The 18,730-nt window shown below is 40.1% G+C and overlaps 1 protein-coding gene across 20 annotated transcripts in view; it reads right to left on the bottom strand.

The window, feature by feature from the left end:
• Nucleotides 1–18,730, bottom strand: part of kif1aa (kinesin family member 1Aa) — a 53,335-nt gene that overhangs the window by 20,795 nt on the left and 13,810 nt on the right. For 4 of the 20 annotated variants that reach the window (XM_074636535.1, XM_074636538.1, XM_074636539.1 and 1 more), the window contains exons 7-29: nt 17,134–17,245; nt 16,787–16,864; nt 16,574–16,639; nt 16,460–16,477; nt 16,288–16,366; nt 16,125–16,203; nt 15,713–15,855; nt 14,431–14,469; nt 12,654–12,856; nt 11,205–11,284; nt 10,944–11,019; nt 10,216–10,295; nt 9,939–10,045; nt 9,751–9,831; nt 8,601–8,781; nt 8,254–8,326; nt 7,537–7,627; nt 7,295–7,443; nt 7,026–7,204; nt 5,705–5,842; nt 2,735–3,037; nt 274–392; nt 62–168 (exon numbers count right to left, since the gene is read on the bottom strand). In XM_074636535.1, the coding sequence (XP_074492636.1) occupies nt 62–168; nt 274–392; nt 2,735–3,037; nt 5,705–5,842; nt 7,026–7,204; nt 7,295–7,443; nt 7,537–7,627; nt 8,254–8,326; nt 8,601–8,781; nt 9,751–9,831; nt 9,939–10,045; nt 10,216–10,295; nt 10,944–11,019; nt 11,205–11,284; nt 12,654–12,856; nt 14,431–14,469; nt 15,713–15,855; nt 16,125–16,203; nt 16,288–16,366; nt 16,460–16,477; nt 16,574–16,639; nt 16,787–16,864; nt 17,134–17,245 (2,581 nt within the window). The remainder of the gene's footprint in view (nt 1–61; nt 169–273; nt 393–2,734; nt 3,038–5,704; nt 5,843–7,025; nt 7,205–7,294; nt 7,444–7,536; nt 7,628–8,253; nt 8,327–8,600; nt 8,782–9,750; nt 9,832–9,938; nt 10,046–10,215; nt 10,296–10,943; nt 11,020–11,204; nt 11,285–12,653; nt 12,857–14,430; nt 14,470–15,712; nt 15,856–16,124; nt 16,204–16,287; nt 16,367–16,459; nt 16,478–16,573; nt 16,640–16,786; nt 16,865–17,133; nt 17,246–18,730) is intronic. The other 16 variants (XM_074636549.1, XM_074636550.1, XM_074636553.1 and 13 more) reach the window with 9 other exon arrangements.

The following is an 18,730-nucleotide window of genomic DNA, read 5'->3' as shown; positions in this document are numbered from 1 at the left end:
TTGGTATATATCACAGGTGAATCCTGTATGATCTACTGTACGTATAGTGATTTTTCTCTACCTTTTCATATTGCTGATCCTCAAATGAGATTTTGGCCGTGCCTGACTGCCTCACTCCTGAGCCGTAGTCGGGAGCTTCCTCGTCAGCTGGAGGGAAACACAAAGCACCTTCACTTCACTCCCTCAAGAAGTCACACACAGTCTGTCATTTCAATCGCTTCGCGCACTTCGTCTCAACGAGGGCGAGGGCGAGGCTGAGGATCCGAGCCTTACCTGATATGGCCTGCACCGCCACTCGGAGGAAGCCCTTCACTTCGCCCTTTTCGCTGACGATGGCCACGCGATGGACCAGAGGAACCGGGTACAGCAGGTTACTCAGATAGACAAAAGCCCTGGATAGGAAGCAGAAAGAGAGAGAGACATGATAAAAGATTAAAAACAACCGAGCTAAGGAAAAGGCTCACACAACATTTCGCTGGACTGGACAACAGAACACAGAGCTGCAAAGCAACCAAACAGAAGCTGGGACTGCTCTTGCGATGGCCATGGCTGCCCTTTGCTATCGCTTTGTGGGGGCTTTTCCTCACCATCTTAAAATAATGACATAATCAAGACAAGTAGGGGACACATGCAGTAGTCCTTAACTTTTGTATTGCACTGATGAAAGCTTGGTGAGGCTAAGGAGCATGTGTGTAAGGGTCAACTTTGAGTTCTTTAAATTAGTGCAAAATACTGGAAACCAGCTCATTACAAAGCTGGACAGCAGATGATTTCCTGATTAGCAATCAATTCCATTCCTGGAATAATGTTTTTTGCATTGCTTAATGATAATATATATCATGAACGTGCCTCCATATGAAAACGCTACTCTACATTATATCAAAAGTACAGAGCCAAAATGAGCACTTGAGGCACTTTGTATTTGAATTAGATTTGAAAAATGTTTCAGGGGTAGTGACAAAGGCTAACTTTTGATAATATAAATGTGGGAACAACTGCTCTAGAAATGTTCCTATTTCTTGGTTTCTCAATCTTGATCTTGCAGTCAAGGACCACATTTCCCATGAGCCAATAGGGGTAGACATTTAAGGGTGGTGAGTGTAAAAAGGGAGAAGCTAATGACAAGATTGGTGAGGTGCAAAGAAGGCATGCTCAGGACAAAAAAGGGTGAACAAAAATGCTTTCAACGTCTCGACTGAAAGGAATCAAAAGCAAATGGAACAGAAATCATCATACGGGACAAGGCGCAGCTTGAATAAAAAAACTGCCAACAGCTTGATATTATTGTGTGCTACACCAAAAAAAACAAAAAAAAACAACGAATGACATCAGAAATCAAAGTGCACCTCCTGGGTCGAAGTGCTAATTTGTGCAAAAGAGGGGCACTAGTTCATCATCAGACGTATTCAAGTAAAAAATTGACAAAAAAGATCAAAATGAAAAGACTTGTGCTCTGGCATGCCTAAAAGAGACAGCTGCAGTAGAAACCAGCTCTTTCATCTTGAGATTTTGAGTCTTCCTTGAACACCACTTTTCATATGAATCATTTCCAGACTCTTTCATGCTTATCCAGGTTTCACAGCGTGGTGAGAACATTTCGCTGTGGGTTCCTGTGTTATGCAAATCAGACCTGAATATACTCCATGAGACATGTCAGTGCTTTGGCTGGTGAACGGTTTTCTGTAAAAGCCACTAGTTTGCTTTTAGCCACACTACACAGTAAGTGAGACACACACCTCAAGCAGCCGTTGAGTATCAACCTTGCTTGAATTTCCATGGAAACAAGTGGTATGAACTGACCCACCCTGGGATGACTTAAAGGACTTGTTTTACAAATTATAATAGGTAGGGCTGCACAATTAATCGAAATTTTTATCGAAATCGCAATATGTCCCACTGCAATTTACAAATATTGTGGTGCTGCAGAGATGTCCTGGCTTACACATCATATTGTACAGGCTTTAGAAAACATCTTTGTTTGGTACAGATCACAGCAGAAATCACACCATAGTCATTTTAATGTTTTTCAATGAATATGAGAATAATGATGTAATAATTATCATACCCTCTGAAATCGCAAATCAAATCGCAATTGCTATATCAGACGAATTAATCACAATTAGATATTTTTTCAAAATTGTGCAGCCCTAATAATATGCGGGAGAAGCATTTAGCCAACGTTAGTGTGAAAAAACAATTTGCAAAAAAAAAAAAAAAAAAAAAGAAAATCAAGCAACAGTCAAATTTGATGAGATTAAAAATAGAAAGACAAGGATAAACCTTGAAGCCCAGAAATGTCTACTCCGGTGTCCACTCAGTATCATGTTCGTGAAAAAAAATCTGTGTTGTGGTTTTGTTTGAGAACATTTGTGTCTCAAACATGAGACACAGTGACACTGACACGGGGATTAGAAACTAAAGTGGCTAGTTTGACTCGGTGTCTTAAGCAAGCAGGAAGTGTTTAAGAAGATGAAATGAATTAAATTCCCACACTGGTTTTCTGAAGCTATCCAACTGAAATGCCCCAACTCCATGGTGATATCACAACTATAGCTTACGTCCTAACTAGACTGTACAATGGAAAATTTCTGTCTGCAAACCAAAAAGACACTCTTGTACTGTATCTGCATTGTGTACTGCGTGTTCAGTGATGTCTGTCGAGGGAAACAGACCCTGTGTCTCAGCGTGAAAGAGCTAGTTTCCTCCACCAGCATGCTCCCGAAACCTCACCAACCTTCCCACTACACTGAATAATGGTGAGCGGTCGTAAAAGGGATCCAGGCCTTCGCCGGAGCCTCGGCAGAGCTCTCCCTCATCATCATCATCATCATCATCATCATCATCCACTCCCCCGAGCTCCGAGCTCGGGTCGTCCAAAAAGATATCATCGTCCAGGTCATCAAACTCCTCCAACTCCTCCTCCCCTCGACCCTCCCGCTGCGGGTCGGCCAGCTCAGTAATTTCAGAGTTGGAGAGGGTCGGGGATGGGGTAGGGTCACTCATGCGCTCGCTCATGCATGTCTTGAAAATGGGGTTTCTGGTGCAGCCAGAGACATGGGAACTAGGTTAGAACAGTTAGATAGAGAGCACACACTTGTTCAAACAAGAGGGGCGGTAGAGCACCATATTGACTGGACGCTTTCACTGTCTGTTTCAGTACACACAGTGGAGACACAGAGAACACATGGGAGAGTGCGAGACAAGCTACGAAGGTATTTAGAAGTATTTAACCGCCTTTGCCAAGAGTCCATATACAGTATTTAAATGTGCCAGACCATGAAGATGATGATTGACACTCCATAGATAAAAGATTAACTTCCACAGAGAACTTCCAGATCTCAACGGAGCCAGATATGGTTAGGGAAAGGTTGGGTGATTTTATATTATGTGTTTAACCCCTTAGAGATCACCAACTCTCTCTTGGTAGGTGGTGTGGGGTTGTCATCATTTACTTCTTTTTTTCATTTATCCATAACTGCTGCTGTATCTGCTGTATGTATACTACATATATATTATATATAACAGTGCATACACTTTAAAGTTTTTATTATTCATACTGTTCATCATGGCTGCCAGAGTTGACAACTGGATTTCTTTCATAATCTTGTGTATGAAAGGTATTGTGTGTATAGCTTCTTAATGTCACTTCATTTTGTTTTTGAGGTTTTATTTTATCATTTTATTTGTATTTATTTCATTCAAATTGTTCTGTATCTGTTTTTTTGTCTCTCGTAAATATTTACTTTAAACTATCCAATATATCTAGGCTTCTAGAGTTGAAAACTGATTTATAAAAGACCCACAGATGATCAACAGCATCATCTGCTTGTTTTAAGCCTATAGTAAAATCAGAAGCCCTCCATCATCAAGTATACTGAAGTTATGTTTGTACTGGTAAGCTTACAGTGCGTTGGTAGTACAAATACACACTCCAAATAAAACTGCTACATCCAACTTCAGTTGATTGCTAATATAGAATTTGTCTGGGGAACTGAAATTCATTAGATGTGGTGCTTTTGGCCAGATATGCCAGTATAACTCACTTATTGAATAGAAATAGAAATAGAAATAGAAATAGAAATAGAAATAGAAAATCTACGGAAGCCCTGAGAGGCAAGTTGGAAAAAGAAAAATCAGGTAAAAAAATCTGGTGATGTCTGATCTAAATGGTTTTCTCTCCTGTGTTTATGACTGAAGACCAGGAGAAGAACGTTTTTGCCAGTATAATCTTTCTAAGTTTCTTAAAAAAAGTAATCTGTAAAACAGGTGAAAAAGAAAAGTTTTGGCAGGTGAAAACTTGTTTTTCTGTATATATTTATAATCTTTGTTGTTGTAATACTCATTTCAGCCACAAGAGGCTGAAGTGCACCACTACCCCATGTTCTAAATAGGACTAAAAGCATGTTGTTTTCTTCCAAATGAGTTTTAATTTACATACATTTCTACACACAATATATGTAGCTTATGTTTAGAGTGCATGAAGGTAGTGGTGCACTTCAGCCTCTTGTGGCCAAAATGAGTATTACAACAACAAACACTTAGAAAAATGATCCTGACATTTTTTTTCACCCATTATCACAGATGAGAAAAATAAGTAACTTAGAAAGATAATCCTGGCAAAACCTGTTCTTAAAATTAGATTAGAGGGTGTTTTAATCACACGACCAAGGCCGGAATTTGTTCAGTATGTTATTCTCTGCAGAAAAATACATAAATGGACAACAGCAGACAATCCTGGTAATGCATGTCAGTGGTATGTCAGTGGTATGTGAGGAGGGTTTGTTTGTTTGTTTGTAAACCGTTTAGTCTTAGTGAACAGTGGCCTGTAGCGCCTCCCTGAGGGAAGTGATAAACACAGGAGAGAAAATCATTTAGATCAGGAAATGGATCACCAGAATTTCTTTTTCTGACTTGCCTCTCAGAGCTTCCGTAAAAATCTAAATGAGCTGACAAACAACATATTTCAAGGGGACATTTTTCAGATTACTGCCTAATCATTTTTGCTTGTCTTGCAGGAGCTGAATGACATTACAGGCTTGATGCTGAATATTATATAACAGGGCCATGTGACTGTGTGTAGGACTCATCTGCAAGAAAGACAGAGAGAGAGGTTGGCAAAGAGATTGGGAGGCTGTGTGCCAACGTGGGAGAGAAAGAAACAGCAGGCTTTGAGTAGGAGGACTGAAGAAATGTGGATCTCAAATGTTCCAGAAAAAGGACTTCATTCATTTATAAAGCACATAGAATCTAAAAGTTGAAAAATTGACAGTACTGATTTTAAAACTTATCAGTTATGAGACGATGGCACGGGTTTATTGTGAATACAAATATGCTCAGTTAATGTATTTAAAAGCTGTTTGTGCAAATTTGTGATCACGTTTTTTGATAAATGAAGCCCAGTAAATTGAAATGGATGCTAGTGGTGCACTCAGAGCACAGACTGGGAACACCAGACTTCAGTATGACACCGTAATGAAGTTAGCTGCAGACTACTTCATGCTGGTGTCTCAGTCATTATGGTCCATCAGTCGACCACATGCACAATATGTTGTGGTTGCGGCCGACAGCCTCCCATTATCCTGAACGGAATGACAAACACTGGGCTTCTGTTTGCTCGCTGTTGTTGACCTTTGTATGAGCTCAGTGTGAATGCCTTCCTGTTCTGTCCATATACTGCATAGGGCCAACGGTGTTCAGCATTTACCTGCCAACCAGACGGAACCAAGGGAAGCGGTCATAAAAGGGGTCGCCGCCTGTCATCACGTTTTCACCGTCTTCAGCGGTGTTGTTGGGCACATCAGCGGCGCGATCATACATCTCTCTCATGAGGTCGAGCCTCTGCCTGCAAGAAGCAGCAACAAATGCCACATTAAGTCATTGCACTGAAAGGAAGCTCAGCATGGAGTTGATAAGAAATGTTCTTCTAGTGAATACTGTGATATTACGGATTAATACTTTGGTAACACTTTATAATAACCATCATTAACAAATGGTAAATTGATAGTTAAATAAACTTTAGTTAGGTTATTTTACTGTTAACAAACAATGAAATAATAATTAATAATGTTTACTTATTATTAATAATGCTATAATTGATGTTATTTTAACAGTTTATTGTTGCACACATTGTAACATTTTATATACTATATTAAGTATTTGTTCATGACTACCAGATGATTTGTAAACCTTTAAAAAGTTGTTTGTAAAACATCTATAAACATTACATAGCTAGATATTTGAAACACTTTGTTAATGGTTAATAATTGGTTGGTAAACTGCCTATACGCATTATTTGGATGGCTATTATAACGTTGCAACTGATGATTATAATATCTTGTTAAATGGTTAATAAATACTTTGTAAAGCATCTATAAACATTATTTAGATAGATAGTTAATACTTTGTCAATGGTTAATAATTGGTTTCTGGTCCATCCATCTATGTAATGATTATAGATGTTTTACAAACAATTTGTTAAAGGTTTACAAATCATTTGGCATCACTAACAAATGCTTAAAATTGTGTATAAAAGGCTATAATGTGTTCAACAATAAACTGTTAATAAATTGTTTGTTAATGTAATCACAACGTCTTCTGTCAGCTATGATACAATATAGAATTTATAAACTAATTAATTCACATTATGCAAACTTATGATAAAATAAATTATAGCATTATAAATAATTAGTATACATTATTAATTATCATTGCATTGTTCATTAACAGTAAAATAACTATTAACTTAAGTTGAATTGACTATCGTTTACCGTTTATTAATAATGGTTATTATAAAGTGTGACATTTATCCCTCAAAAACACATTTTATAAAAATGTCTACTGTTAATCAAAGGCTTGTAGACATTTATATTTGCAGACAATTATTCAAGAGAATGTTTTTTAGTTAAAAAAAACCAGCAGCCAATAATTATATTGTATGACAATATAATCAACAATATTTTGGCATCATACTTTTAAAATCATTGTTGTGTAAGGGTTAGGGTTAGACTTGGTGCATGTTCATGTACCTTAGTTTTCCTAATGTCCAATAGTGGGTGGCTCCATTTTTCTGATCCTGCACCTCCACAGCCACAATGGTGCGTGGGAAGTGTCGCTTCTCTCTGTCCTTGCTCGCGTCTGGGGGCAATAGGTCTTGAGGCAGGGGGGAGTAGAGAGTGTCTGTGAGCAGCACAAACTGGAACTGGACCTGCAGGAGCACAAAAAGCATTGGGATGGTCGGAGAGCTGTATTATAACATCAATCTGTGGATATAAATTGAAAAGACAACATATTGTACCTTCTTCTTAAGCTCCACACTGATTGCATTGGCCTCCTTGAGGAAGATGGCATTCCCCCATAACAGGTCACGGAGAGAGGTGAACTGGTAGCACCGCCACTTACGGAAGCTCCACACAGCCAGCTCTCTCTCCCTCTCTGTCCATTGCACTGTGGGCAAACAGGATAAAACACCATCATCTGGTGAGGATTTGCTTACCACCAACATATAGATATGTGTATGTGTCTAATCATTTACACTACCTTCCTCTTCTGGCTCTTCCTCTTCTTCAAGGGTTTCCGGATAGTAACGGTCCACCTGCTTCTGAAGAGCCTCCAGCTTGCTCTCATAATCCTAGACAATTAATTAATGAAGATCCATGTCAACACAAGCCACCTAGCAACAGATGTCAGAGAGTAACCTGTCCGGTCGATTGACATAACCGTTGAAATGGAGAACCAAAGGTCATTAAAAAATAATAATGTGTTTTATGTAAAACATGGAAAAATATATTGTGGCTTATTTTTTATTTAAGATGCTGTATGAGTTTGGTGGCTTTCGCGAGAGCACAGACAGCGGCTTCAGTTCCCCATCAGAAAGGGCTGTCCGACTGCAAGGTAAAGTGGAGAAGATATTCTAAATAACATCGTACACTTAAACTGATATTGATTTTTTTAGGTGAGCCTTTCTTCTAGGTGGCTAAAATTGATTTTGCTGCTGACCCCGTCCACAGCAGTACATTGCTTTGCTTCAGTGCGTTAACTCCTGTCTGTTTCATCTACTGTAGGTAATACACTGACTATGGATAAGTACCTCATACAACCCCACTTCAAAACACCCAGACTATCCCTTTAAGTATATACATGCAAAAAATAAAATATACCTATAGATACTCAAAAAAACACAATTACAGTTAGATCTAGCGTCCTGTGGCTTTAATGATGAATTTCAACAGCACACAAAGCTGCTCATTACTGTACCAGTCTTTGCTTCTCCAGAAGGTTGTTGGCTTCCTCTCTTTCTTTGCGATATTGGTCCTCCAACTCCTGCAGCCTGAAGACAGAAACACAAGTGAACAAAACAGGTTTGAGAGAGATGATGCACCACCTAAAAGGAAACACTACTTTAGTTTTCGCACCAGTGTCGATGTGCACTGTGCTGCAGGCTTGTAAAATGTAGCAATTACGGTTTCAGTTACCAGTAATATGCCCCTTCTTTCCTTCCTAGCTTCCTCATCTGTTGTTCCTGTCTAAATATGGTGGTGAGACTCTATCTGCTACCTACACAGCCTTTCTTGAAAAAGTAAAGTCGAATGTCCCCAAATTACCTCTGTTCCATTTCCTGTTTCATGTCGATGCCCTGTTTGTCCAGCAGCTCCCTCTGGGCGAAGGCCCAGTCCACAGGCTCAGCGGGGGTTTCTGCACATGGGGTCTTCTCCCTCTCAGCCCTGGCCTGCTCGGGGTGGTTGAACCGGAACACATGGCTCTTCCCCAAGATGATGCGATTTCCTTTACGGGAATAAGAAGTAGGGACGGGTATCGTTAAGATTTTAACGGTACTATTACTTTTACTGATACGGCTTATCGATCCGGTACTTTAACGGAACTCTTAACGGTTCTTTATGTTGTTTTTTAAGAGAAAAAAATAAACAAAAGAATAATAGAATTAAAATTGCTTTATATTGTCATATATACTGTATATAAATTAGCATTCGAGTAGCAACTGCAACAGCATTGTTTTGAACAAATCACTTATAATGTGATGATTAGAATGTAAAATAAATCAAATAAACAATTATTTATAGCATAATAAACGGCCATGTTTTGAACAAATCACTATTATAAACTACTGTATATAGTGATGATGATGGATGGGGCAACGAGGGATGAACTACGAGCTAGTCTGTGCATTTCTCCACCTGTATCTGATGCACTTTCGCGAGATGTTTTGACATATTGCTCGTTTCCGCCCTTACAAGCAAAAGACTTGTTGCACTTTTAGCAATGATCATTATCTGCATCGACTCGACTGAAATATGACCACACTTTCGACCGTTTTGTTCTCTCCACCATTGTCGCTAAGAGCAGGGTCTCTGGTTTATGTGTGTGTGTGGGAGAGAGACTCACACAAACGATAGGTTGAGAGGAAGATCTGTCCTCTGGATTGGAAAATGCATCATTGACAACTGTTTTAATCTTATTAAAATTAGAAACAGAGTTTGTGAAATCAAAGTTGCAAGATAACGTTTATGTAGCCTAAATAAATAGGAAATCAATTTTCTTAATTTCTCCAAAACTGATAGCAGAACCGTTAACGTCGGAGCTTATCGATACTACGGTCTTGAAAATATTTGCCCTGTGGCTCATTTAGTACTGGGTTTCAGTACCCATCCCTAATAAGAAGTCAAAATGTGTACATATACACTGTACTATGTACCATGCATAAGGAAAGGTGAAATTCACAGAGAGCTTACTGACCTGATTTGAGGACAGTGGCCTCTGTCACCAGTTTTCCGTTGACATAAGTCTCAGCTCCTTCACAGGGCTCAAGGACAACTGCTGGTTAGGAACATAGAGAGCAATATGAGGCTTCACTTCCTGTCTGTCAATATTAAACTCTGAAATTCACAACTACAAGCCTGAGGAGCGAGATAAAGGTCACTCACTCTCTCCCGTTGGACCAGTAGAACTAGTAAAGGTGCAGTGCTCATCCTTGATGAAGTGGCCGCTGAGGACGATATCCTGACGACTGCTGGCGTCTACACGACCTACCCTAAAAAGAAAACGTGACGATATGATGTCAGAGCAAACAAATGAGGTACTGATTTAATATGTCAACTTAACATGCATTAAGTACTAAAATAATATCTGAACTTTAGGAAAGGAACAACGTCCCTCCATCCTTCTGTATATTAGATTGTAAAACGTCTGACAATATCTAACCTGGTGATCCCGTCTTTAATATAGTACAGCAGGCACTCAGACATCAGAGGATCCTCGTTGAGATTCACCAGATGAGGTGTCTGATGCAGAACAAGGAATAATTTACTAACAGTACAAATGTGGTTAGTAATATACAAAAATCCTTTATTATCCATATGTTATTTACAATATAACATATGCACACACTGCACATCAGAGAGCTGAAAAGCGATCTCTCCCAGTAACAAACATCAAACAATCAGCAATAGTTAAATCCATGCAGTCAAATTCACTCCCCGCAGCTTCACAGCATGATGTTAGTCTCAGTGTGATGTTATGGGGCTGCAGGCAAACAGCCATAAATCACTGAAATGAGGGCGCTGCCATTATCTCCCCCCCCCCACACACACACACACATGTTTACACCCATTGCTGCCTTCAGTGTTTGAAGTGAGTAATGAAGTAGATTTCAGATAACACTTGATGAAAAAGAAAAACCCTCGACTGATCTGCCTTGGCGAGGCTCCTGGTGAAGTGAGACTCAGAGCACTCAGAGAAGGAGGCAGCTTTAAACACTTCACAGCTACAAACCTCGTTGGGGGAAAACAGCCCGACTGTGTCGATAAACACAGGCTGGGGCTTTCTAGGACTATCGGAGGGCTTTGGGGTACATAAAGAAGCATTTGGGTGAATAATTTAAACGGTAAGTATCAGATCACAGAGGAGAGTTTTGCAGATATTTTTCTTACCTTCTTGGGAGAGAACACGCCAACTGTGCCACCATCCTCTCGCATTGCTACGCCCATTTCTGCCAACAAGGCCTCTCTGTGGATGAATGTCAGTCAGTATACCAGGCAGCTGCAGGATTTCTCATTATGTCAAGATGCCTCTTTCATAAAGGTCAAGAGGAAAACGGTATGCATGCTATTCCTTAAACCTAGTTAGGACTATTTTCTAAAGGAAAAACAAGAAGGATTTTACTAATAAAAATGGAATATTGTATATCTCACCTTTCCATTCTAATGGCCTCCGTTCGGCGAAGTTTCTCTTCCCAAGTCTCATTGAGTTCAGCAATGATTTTTTCTGTTTCCTGACATTTCAGAACACAGTGGTAATTAAAGGCATTCATTTCAAGGACAGGTCTGGTGTTCTATATTTTTGTTTTTGTCAACAAATCTCATGAAAAGACCAAAACAGACAATGAATCGATCCCACTAACAAGCAATGTGTAGCTAAAGCCTGATATATCTTCTCCCCCTGTGCCATAGAGCTCCATTGTTGTCCAAAGACTATTAAAAACACATCAATGAAGCACACTGCTGCAGTGGTTGACTTGCTCCTTAATTAAGATGAACGAGGGCACCATAGTTTATTCGTGTCATGCATGGTTCTGCCGTCATTAATACTCACTAGAGCACCGAATCCATGATTGAAGATAGTCCTCAACAAATGCACAATTTACTCCTGTTTGAGTAACGCTTGGTAAAAACTGCAGTGAGCCCACTGTATTTGATCTTTCTCCTGTCACTTAATGCCATCCCTCTACTATCCATTCTCTAATACAGGTATAAAATGCTCCCAAAATACTCAAAGGATTTATGACTTCAGTGGGAAGAAATGGGTCAGTCAGGGGAAGTCAGATGGTATGGAGTGGTACAGGAATGAGTCCTAAAACCAGGAAATGAGTTAGCATTTTCGCTTTTCCGATTTCCTTGTCTCAAAGTCAATGGGTTTTTTGAATATGTTTTTAGTTAGCAGCCTGAAATAAGGTCTCTGGTTAACACAAGCTGAAGAGATGTTTTGAAGAGATTTGTTCTACGACATTAAATACATCAGTAAATATCCCACTCGTGAGTTTTGAAGCTTTTATATTGTTTAAAACAGGCGGTTGCTAACGAGTGGTTAAATGAGACTACTAAAGGTCACCACGCCGACTCGTCCTCCTTTACAGCCTTGTTGTGTATACTCGTTTGTTTGTTTGTTGTTCGTTTATAGCCTACTGTTAGCTTTTTACATCTGGCGATTGCATTTACACTTCAAAAATTATAAAAGTGGTGTAAGTTTCATAAACGTGTGTTTGCCACAGAGCTTATTTTCTGCAATAATCCAAAACCCAATGGAAAAATCCCATTGTTTTTTTGTTGAATGAACCAGGGCAATGCTAACTTCCTGGTTGGCCTACAAAAATACGTCATCCATGCACCACTCTATAGAGTGACTGACTAATATATTGTTAGTTTTGGTCATTTCATGAGATTTGTCGACAATAGCAAAAACATAGACTATTGCAGCTCAGCTACTGAGAAGGTTATGAGTAAAATGCTTAGTGAGGACACTGACTATTTATCTGCATATGATCTGACATATACAGCCTTGGGAATATCCAATATGATACTTGCAGTACAACTACACTGTGTGGGTTTAAAGACAAACTGTACAGTATATTATCCAGTGTTCACCTTCAGCCTCTCGATGGCCTCTTCGCTGCCCGGGCTGAACATGATGCGGTCATGGAGACTGGCGATGGATCCGGCACGGCTGGACAAGGCTGAGAGAGACGGAGAGGGACTCATCCCCGTCATTGCATTGGTCACTGTGGAGAGATCATCCCTTTGATTCACAGCTTGGCCTTTATTGTTATTGTTCTTGTGATCGGATAGGTCTGTCGGCGGGTGGCAGGGGGCGCCGGGTGTGTACAGGAAGTGGGTTGGGGGGTAATCGATAATAGGGAATAAAGAAAATAGAAAAATGCAAACAGATAAGGGACAGAAGAGAAGGGAGAATAGAAAAAGAAAAAGAAAAAGAAAGAAGATATGTGGCTTGAAACAAATCTAACTCACAGAGAGAAATTTCAACTGCTGGTATGCAAGCGAGGGCAGCAACAGCAGGAAGCCACGCGCAGAGAAGGACAACTTAAATGATGCAACAAGGAGGCCATCCAGCCATGACCAAAGAAAATGCAGCTATTATACAAATACGTCAAGCAGAGCGTCAAAAGCAGGAACATTCAAAAACAAGAAAATACAAAATTGCCATATTGTTCATCTGTCATTTCAGATATAAAAACTAGTACGAGTATAATCCTATTAAAACCAATCAAGCAAAAGCAAAATGAGTCATCGTGTACGGAAAATAAAATGTAAAAATAATGACTCATTTGTAATAAGGTCATATTTCCTGCCAAGAACAGTGGAAGCCAGAACTCCCAATTAAGATTGTTATCTAAAAACAGCAAGATGCATCTAATGCTCACTGTACTTCTCTACACTTAGAAATGTCAAACAAATTACTGAAAGCAGAAATCCATTTCTCTGGCAGAGACTCAGCCACAGTGCTACGTTTGTTTGGATATCCTTGAAATCTCAGCCTTCATTGGACATTTACTTTTTAATCAAAATCTGTATAATTTCTGTTCATTAAACCTGATTTCACATCATGTTCCCTATTTTCTGCTCAGTGCCTGAGGCCTTCTGATAGATTCTACAAAGTAAGGAATATCAACCCTGCAGCGGCTGCTATGGCAACACAGAGCAATAAATGGGAATGGGAAAGTGTGTCACACCCATCCATCTGGACGGGCTGTTGCCCGCCCAGATGGATCACATAATAGCACCTCCTCAGTAAAGTTAATGAAGTCATGTATTATAGAAATACAGTAAAAATTGATGGCATAAAATGAGATGACTACATCAAAGATTCAGTATTATGTAAGTGATTATACGGTCACTGTGACTGAAGGCTGCATCATCGTCTACGGCTGCCAACAGGGGGCGATAGAGTCAGACAGACCCTGCCAGGGGAATGGGAAGCTACAGTTTCTACATCGGGGAAATCATAGATGTCTCATTATGGTACATAATCTTCCTTATTGTATTGCTCTGCTTTGTTGCTTCATGAACAATTAAGCTCTGTCCAAACAATGCCACAGCCACAAAGCCATACACTGATCCCTACAGCACCATGACATGGCACATTTAGCCCATCAGGACCTGAAGATTTGAGCCGAAATGACAAAGCTTGAAAATCACCCTCAGACCTGGACCTGGAATACAAACTGCTGTTTGTATTGCATTAACATTTGTATTTCAGTGCAACTCGACTAAAACATTATGATACATGTTTTATGATATTGTGGTGCTGCAGAGAACACAGAAAAAAAGCTACGATTTACGGTCACATTAAGCACCGGCGATATTAAGCTGCCACAAGAGCAAAAGCAATAGCCAGAAAACATACGTTTCAAACCCTCTATGTCAGCACCAGACGCTCGATATGCTGGGAGAAGAGAAGATAAAGAGTGACAGAGAGAGAGAGAGAAAGAAACAGCGTAACATCTTGAGATAAAAATGTTCATGGATTTTGACATTCACTTATTGTTTCCTGGGAAAAATACATTTTTGTGACAAAGTTGAAGAAGTATGGAAGCCCTGAGAGGCAAGTGAGAAAAAAATTCTGTTGATCTATTTTCTAATTGTCTGATCTAAATTGTTTTCTCTCCTGTGTTCATGACTTAAGAATAGGTGAGAAAAAACGTTTTGCCAGGATAATCTTTATAAAAGTTCCTTCATTTTTTCCCAGCTGGGAAAAAAGCAGTTAAGAAAGCATTAACTTTTTTTCCTCTGTGAAAAAGGACTAAAAGCATTCATGTTTTCTTCCAGATAATTTCTCCATGCACTCTAAACACAAGGTAGACATGTTGTCTGTCAGTAAGTTATGTAAATTAAAACTCACCTGGTAGAAAAAGTATTCTGACAAAAAAAAAAAAAATCACCTGCTAAATCTTTTTGCCCAACCTGTTTTCACAGATGAAAAAGAAATTAAGGAATTTAGAAAAAATACTCTGGCAAAACTATTGTTTTTTTCACCTGGCAAACCTTTTTTTCTCCACCTGTTTATCAGATGAATTTAAAAAAAACAAACTGAGAATATCCTGGATAAACCTTTTCACCTGGAGAAAAAAAGCAATTTAGATCAGACTTAGAAAGTGGATCACCAGATGTTTTTTCTCACTTGCCTCTCAGGGCTTCCGTAAAGATAGAATCTTTTCATTAGACCCTCTGCGCCTGGTAAAGGCCCACAATTTTAAACTCCACACCTCCAGTTTGTAACACAGACTTTCTCTGATATGCAAATGTTGAGCTAATGCTCTAAACCCTGCCCACACTATTTCTGGTCCACAACATGGGAGTAAACTGCACTTTGCCAATTCTGGTCCCATTGGCAGTCTAAAGAGAATCAGTATCTGTTTATCTCCATTGACGTCTTCCCATTGATTTTTCTGCACTGGCTCTTAATTTGCTTTGTGTTCTATCTGAACACACATCAGCACACGCAATGTTTGTGAGCACAGGGAGAATAAAAGCAGTGCAGTGCTTGTGAGGGGAGCTGTGTGGGCTGAGGTGAGACAGACAGTGTATCATTGAGAATAGTGTGCACGCTGACAAAAGGATCAGAAACCATTACAAAACGTTTAGAGATAACACTAATGGTCACATAAACCTGATAAATGATCCCTTACTCTCAATGATGTCACCCAGGCCCTGGGAGAAGAGGAGGTCTCTCAGGCGAGACACCTCCTCCTTCAGCTCGCGCACCAATCGGTTGTTGGGATCCTCGTTGATCACGGCGTTACAGCGAATCTGTTTGGCGCGGTCTGCGTACCTGTGGGCATAAGGGGGAGGGATCACTGAGATGAAGGAGGAGACACACACACCTTCACAACCCCCCTGACATCACACGTCCACATTATTCTGCAGCCTGGCACTGCAGCTGCAAGGCGTGAAGGGTATTTGAAGTGTGAAACTGATGCAAGCCACTGAGGGAAACGTGTATTACGCAACACTTTGGTCTCACTGGCATCAGAGTCCCTCGGAGCCACATTCAGCAGATGTGTGGGAGGGAAAAGATGCAGCAGAAAATGTGTTCTCTACCTGAGTGTGCTGAGGGTCTCGTCGTAGTTTATGTCAGCTGGACTCAGGGCAGCTATCATCGCAGTACGAGAATTCCCCCCTGACACAATGAAGACCAACATTTCAGTTTCAGTTTGTCGAGAACTTATGGATCAGAAAGAGGAAAGAAATATTGTGTTTATACCCAAATTTTCTCTCAGTAGCCAGGTCAAAACTGAATCTCTGTAGGGGATGTGGTTTTCCACCTTCTTCTTCTTTTTATTCTGTGTATCAAATTAAAAGACAAAATCAATGTATTTATTGGCATTTGGGTTATGAATACATGAATTAATAATTTAATATATTCAATAAATTACCTTATTCGACCCAGAGTCCTAAAATGAAGTAGACAGTAAAATTAACATGTTTGTCCTTCGTAACATCTGCTTTATCTTACAATGTACAATACGCAGGTATACTGTAATACATACCACTTCTGCCAAAGCAGAGATGACCTTCCCCAGTGTAGTTAGAGATTTGTTGATATTTGCTCCTTCCTGTGACGGAGCAGGAAGCAGAGAATGATATTTACATGGATTAACTGCTTTAATATGGATTTCGTCATAGTGATTGTTTCCCATGTAGGCAAGGATTTGTGTTTCTGTGTTTGAATATCTAAAATGCATTTGAGGGAAACATGTCACCTTCAGCCTGGTCCCTTTGGCTCCAGTGGAATCTGCCCTCTCGCTGCCAGCCAGATCCACCAAACTGATTTTGCTGACCTGCAACAGAACATCCAATAAATAAACTACAACACATTAGCTGCCTACAAAAAAGCTAAAGCTATTCATCTTTATTCCAGAGTGGGGTCTCATTAAAAAAACATCTTCACCATGTTACCTTATAATTACAGTACGACCTTCAAGCAGTCATTGATTTTCAATTTAGGACAAGATCTACATGTAAATCGGTGTCATCAATCAGCTGATAGATAAGCAGAGGCAGCAGCTCAATGTTAAACAAATTCAGTCAGGATGGGATAAAACTCGACCTTCTCAGAAGTGTTATCAGTCTCAGCGTCGAGGCGTTTCTGAGTGAATATGATGTTGAAGACGGCGTGTGAGCGGCTGCTTGTCTCATTCATGTTGGTGGCGGCCACAGTCCTGTAGAAACAGAGAAGACATTTCTATCAGTTTGTGCAACAAGCATTTGCATTTGCTCCACATTTGTCCAACAAGGAGGATGTGTCTCTTCACTATGACAAAGTAAATTACTTGTCCTGCTATTTCTATTGTATGTCCGACAAACATAATAAAGAAACACAATTGAAAATGCAAATAGGTATGGGATATATAAATAATCAACTGAACCTTAGTAAACATTATAAAGAGCTTTATTTTTTTGAGTCTCAGCACAGCTATAACTTTCATCTCCTCCACTTGATCAGAAATATCTTGTATGTATTTGCGATGTTTGATTCATGCCTTAAAGGGACAGTGTGTAGGATTTTGCGGCATCTAGTGGTGTGGTTGCAGATTGCAACTAACTGGGTACCCCTTCGCTCACTCCTCCCTTTCCAAGACTGCGGTAACGTGAGCCGCCGAGTAGGGCTGGACAATATGGCTTATAAATAATATTTTGATATTTTCAGGCTATATCGCGATATACGATATACTCTCACCGGCCACTTTATTAGGCACACCTGTTCAATTGCTTGTTAACACAAATAGCTAATCAGCCAATCACATGGCAGCAACTCAATGCATTTAGGGATCTAGACGTGGTGAAGACGACTTGCTGAAGTTCAAACCGAGCATCAGAATGGGGAAGAAAGGGGATTGAAGTGACTTTGAACGTGGCATGGTTGTTGGTGCCAGACGGGCTGGTCTGAGTATTTCAAAAACTGCTGATCTACTGGGATTTTCACCGACAACCATCTCTAGGGTTTACAGAGAATGGTCCGAAAAAGAGAAAATATCCAGTGAGCGGCAGTTGTGTGGACAAAAATGCCTTGTTGATGTCAGAGGTCAGAGGAGAATGGGCAGAGTGGATCGAGATGATAGAAAGGCAACAGTAACTCAAATAACCACTCGTTACAACCAAGGTATGCAGAATACCATCTCTGAACGCACAACACGTCCAACCTTGAAGCAGATGGGCTACAGCAGCAGAAGAACACCCGGTACTAGCAAGGTGTACCTAATAGAGTGTCCGGTGAGTGTATATCGGACGAATAACACATAAATTATTGAGAATTATTCAATTTTGACTGAGCGTTTCTATTTTAACCGGCGCAGCTTTTCTAGCCTTTACACCACTGGTTTAGTAGCCCAGGAAACTCCCAGACGAACTGCATGCATTGTAAAACCAGTATGCTATGTCTTATATATTCAGAGACCGTGGCGATTATTAAAAGCGGTAACGTCTTTTTCGTAGTGGAGGCTGGCATCTTCCATCACCGTGTCCAACCTCAACACGTATAAACTTGTGTTGGTGCTTCACTTCTTTCGCTCTCTCCAGGCACTTTCCCTGTTCTCTGCTTCCCTCCAGATACAAAAACACACGCCTCGTACGAACATCTATGCTCACACGCCACACACACTCGCCCAGGAGAGGAATCGGTGAGATGGAGAGCCGCGGCAGAAGCG

Source organism: Sebastes fasciatus, chromosome 5 (assembly GCF_043250625.1).
Source record: "Sebastes fasciatus isolate fSebFas1 chromosome 5, fSebFas1.pri, whole genome shotgun sequence".
NCBI classification, from domain to species: Eukaryota; Metazoa; Chordata; class Actinopteri; order Perciformes; family Sebastidae; genus Sebastes; species Sebastes fasciatus.
This window is presented reverse-complemented; position numbering and strand designations above follow the sequence as displayed.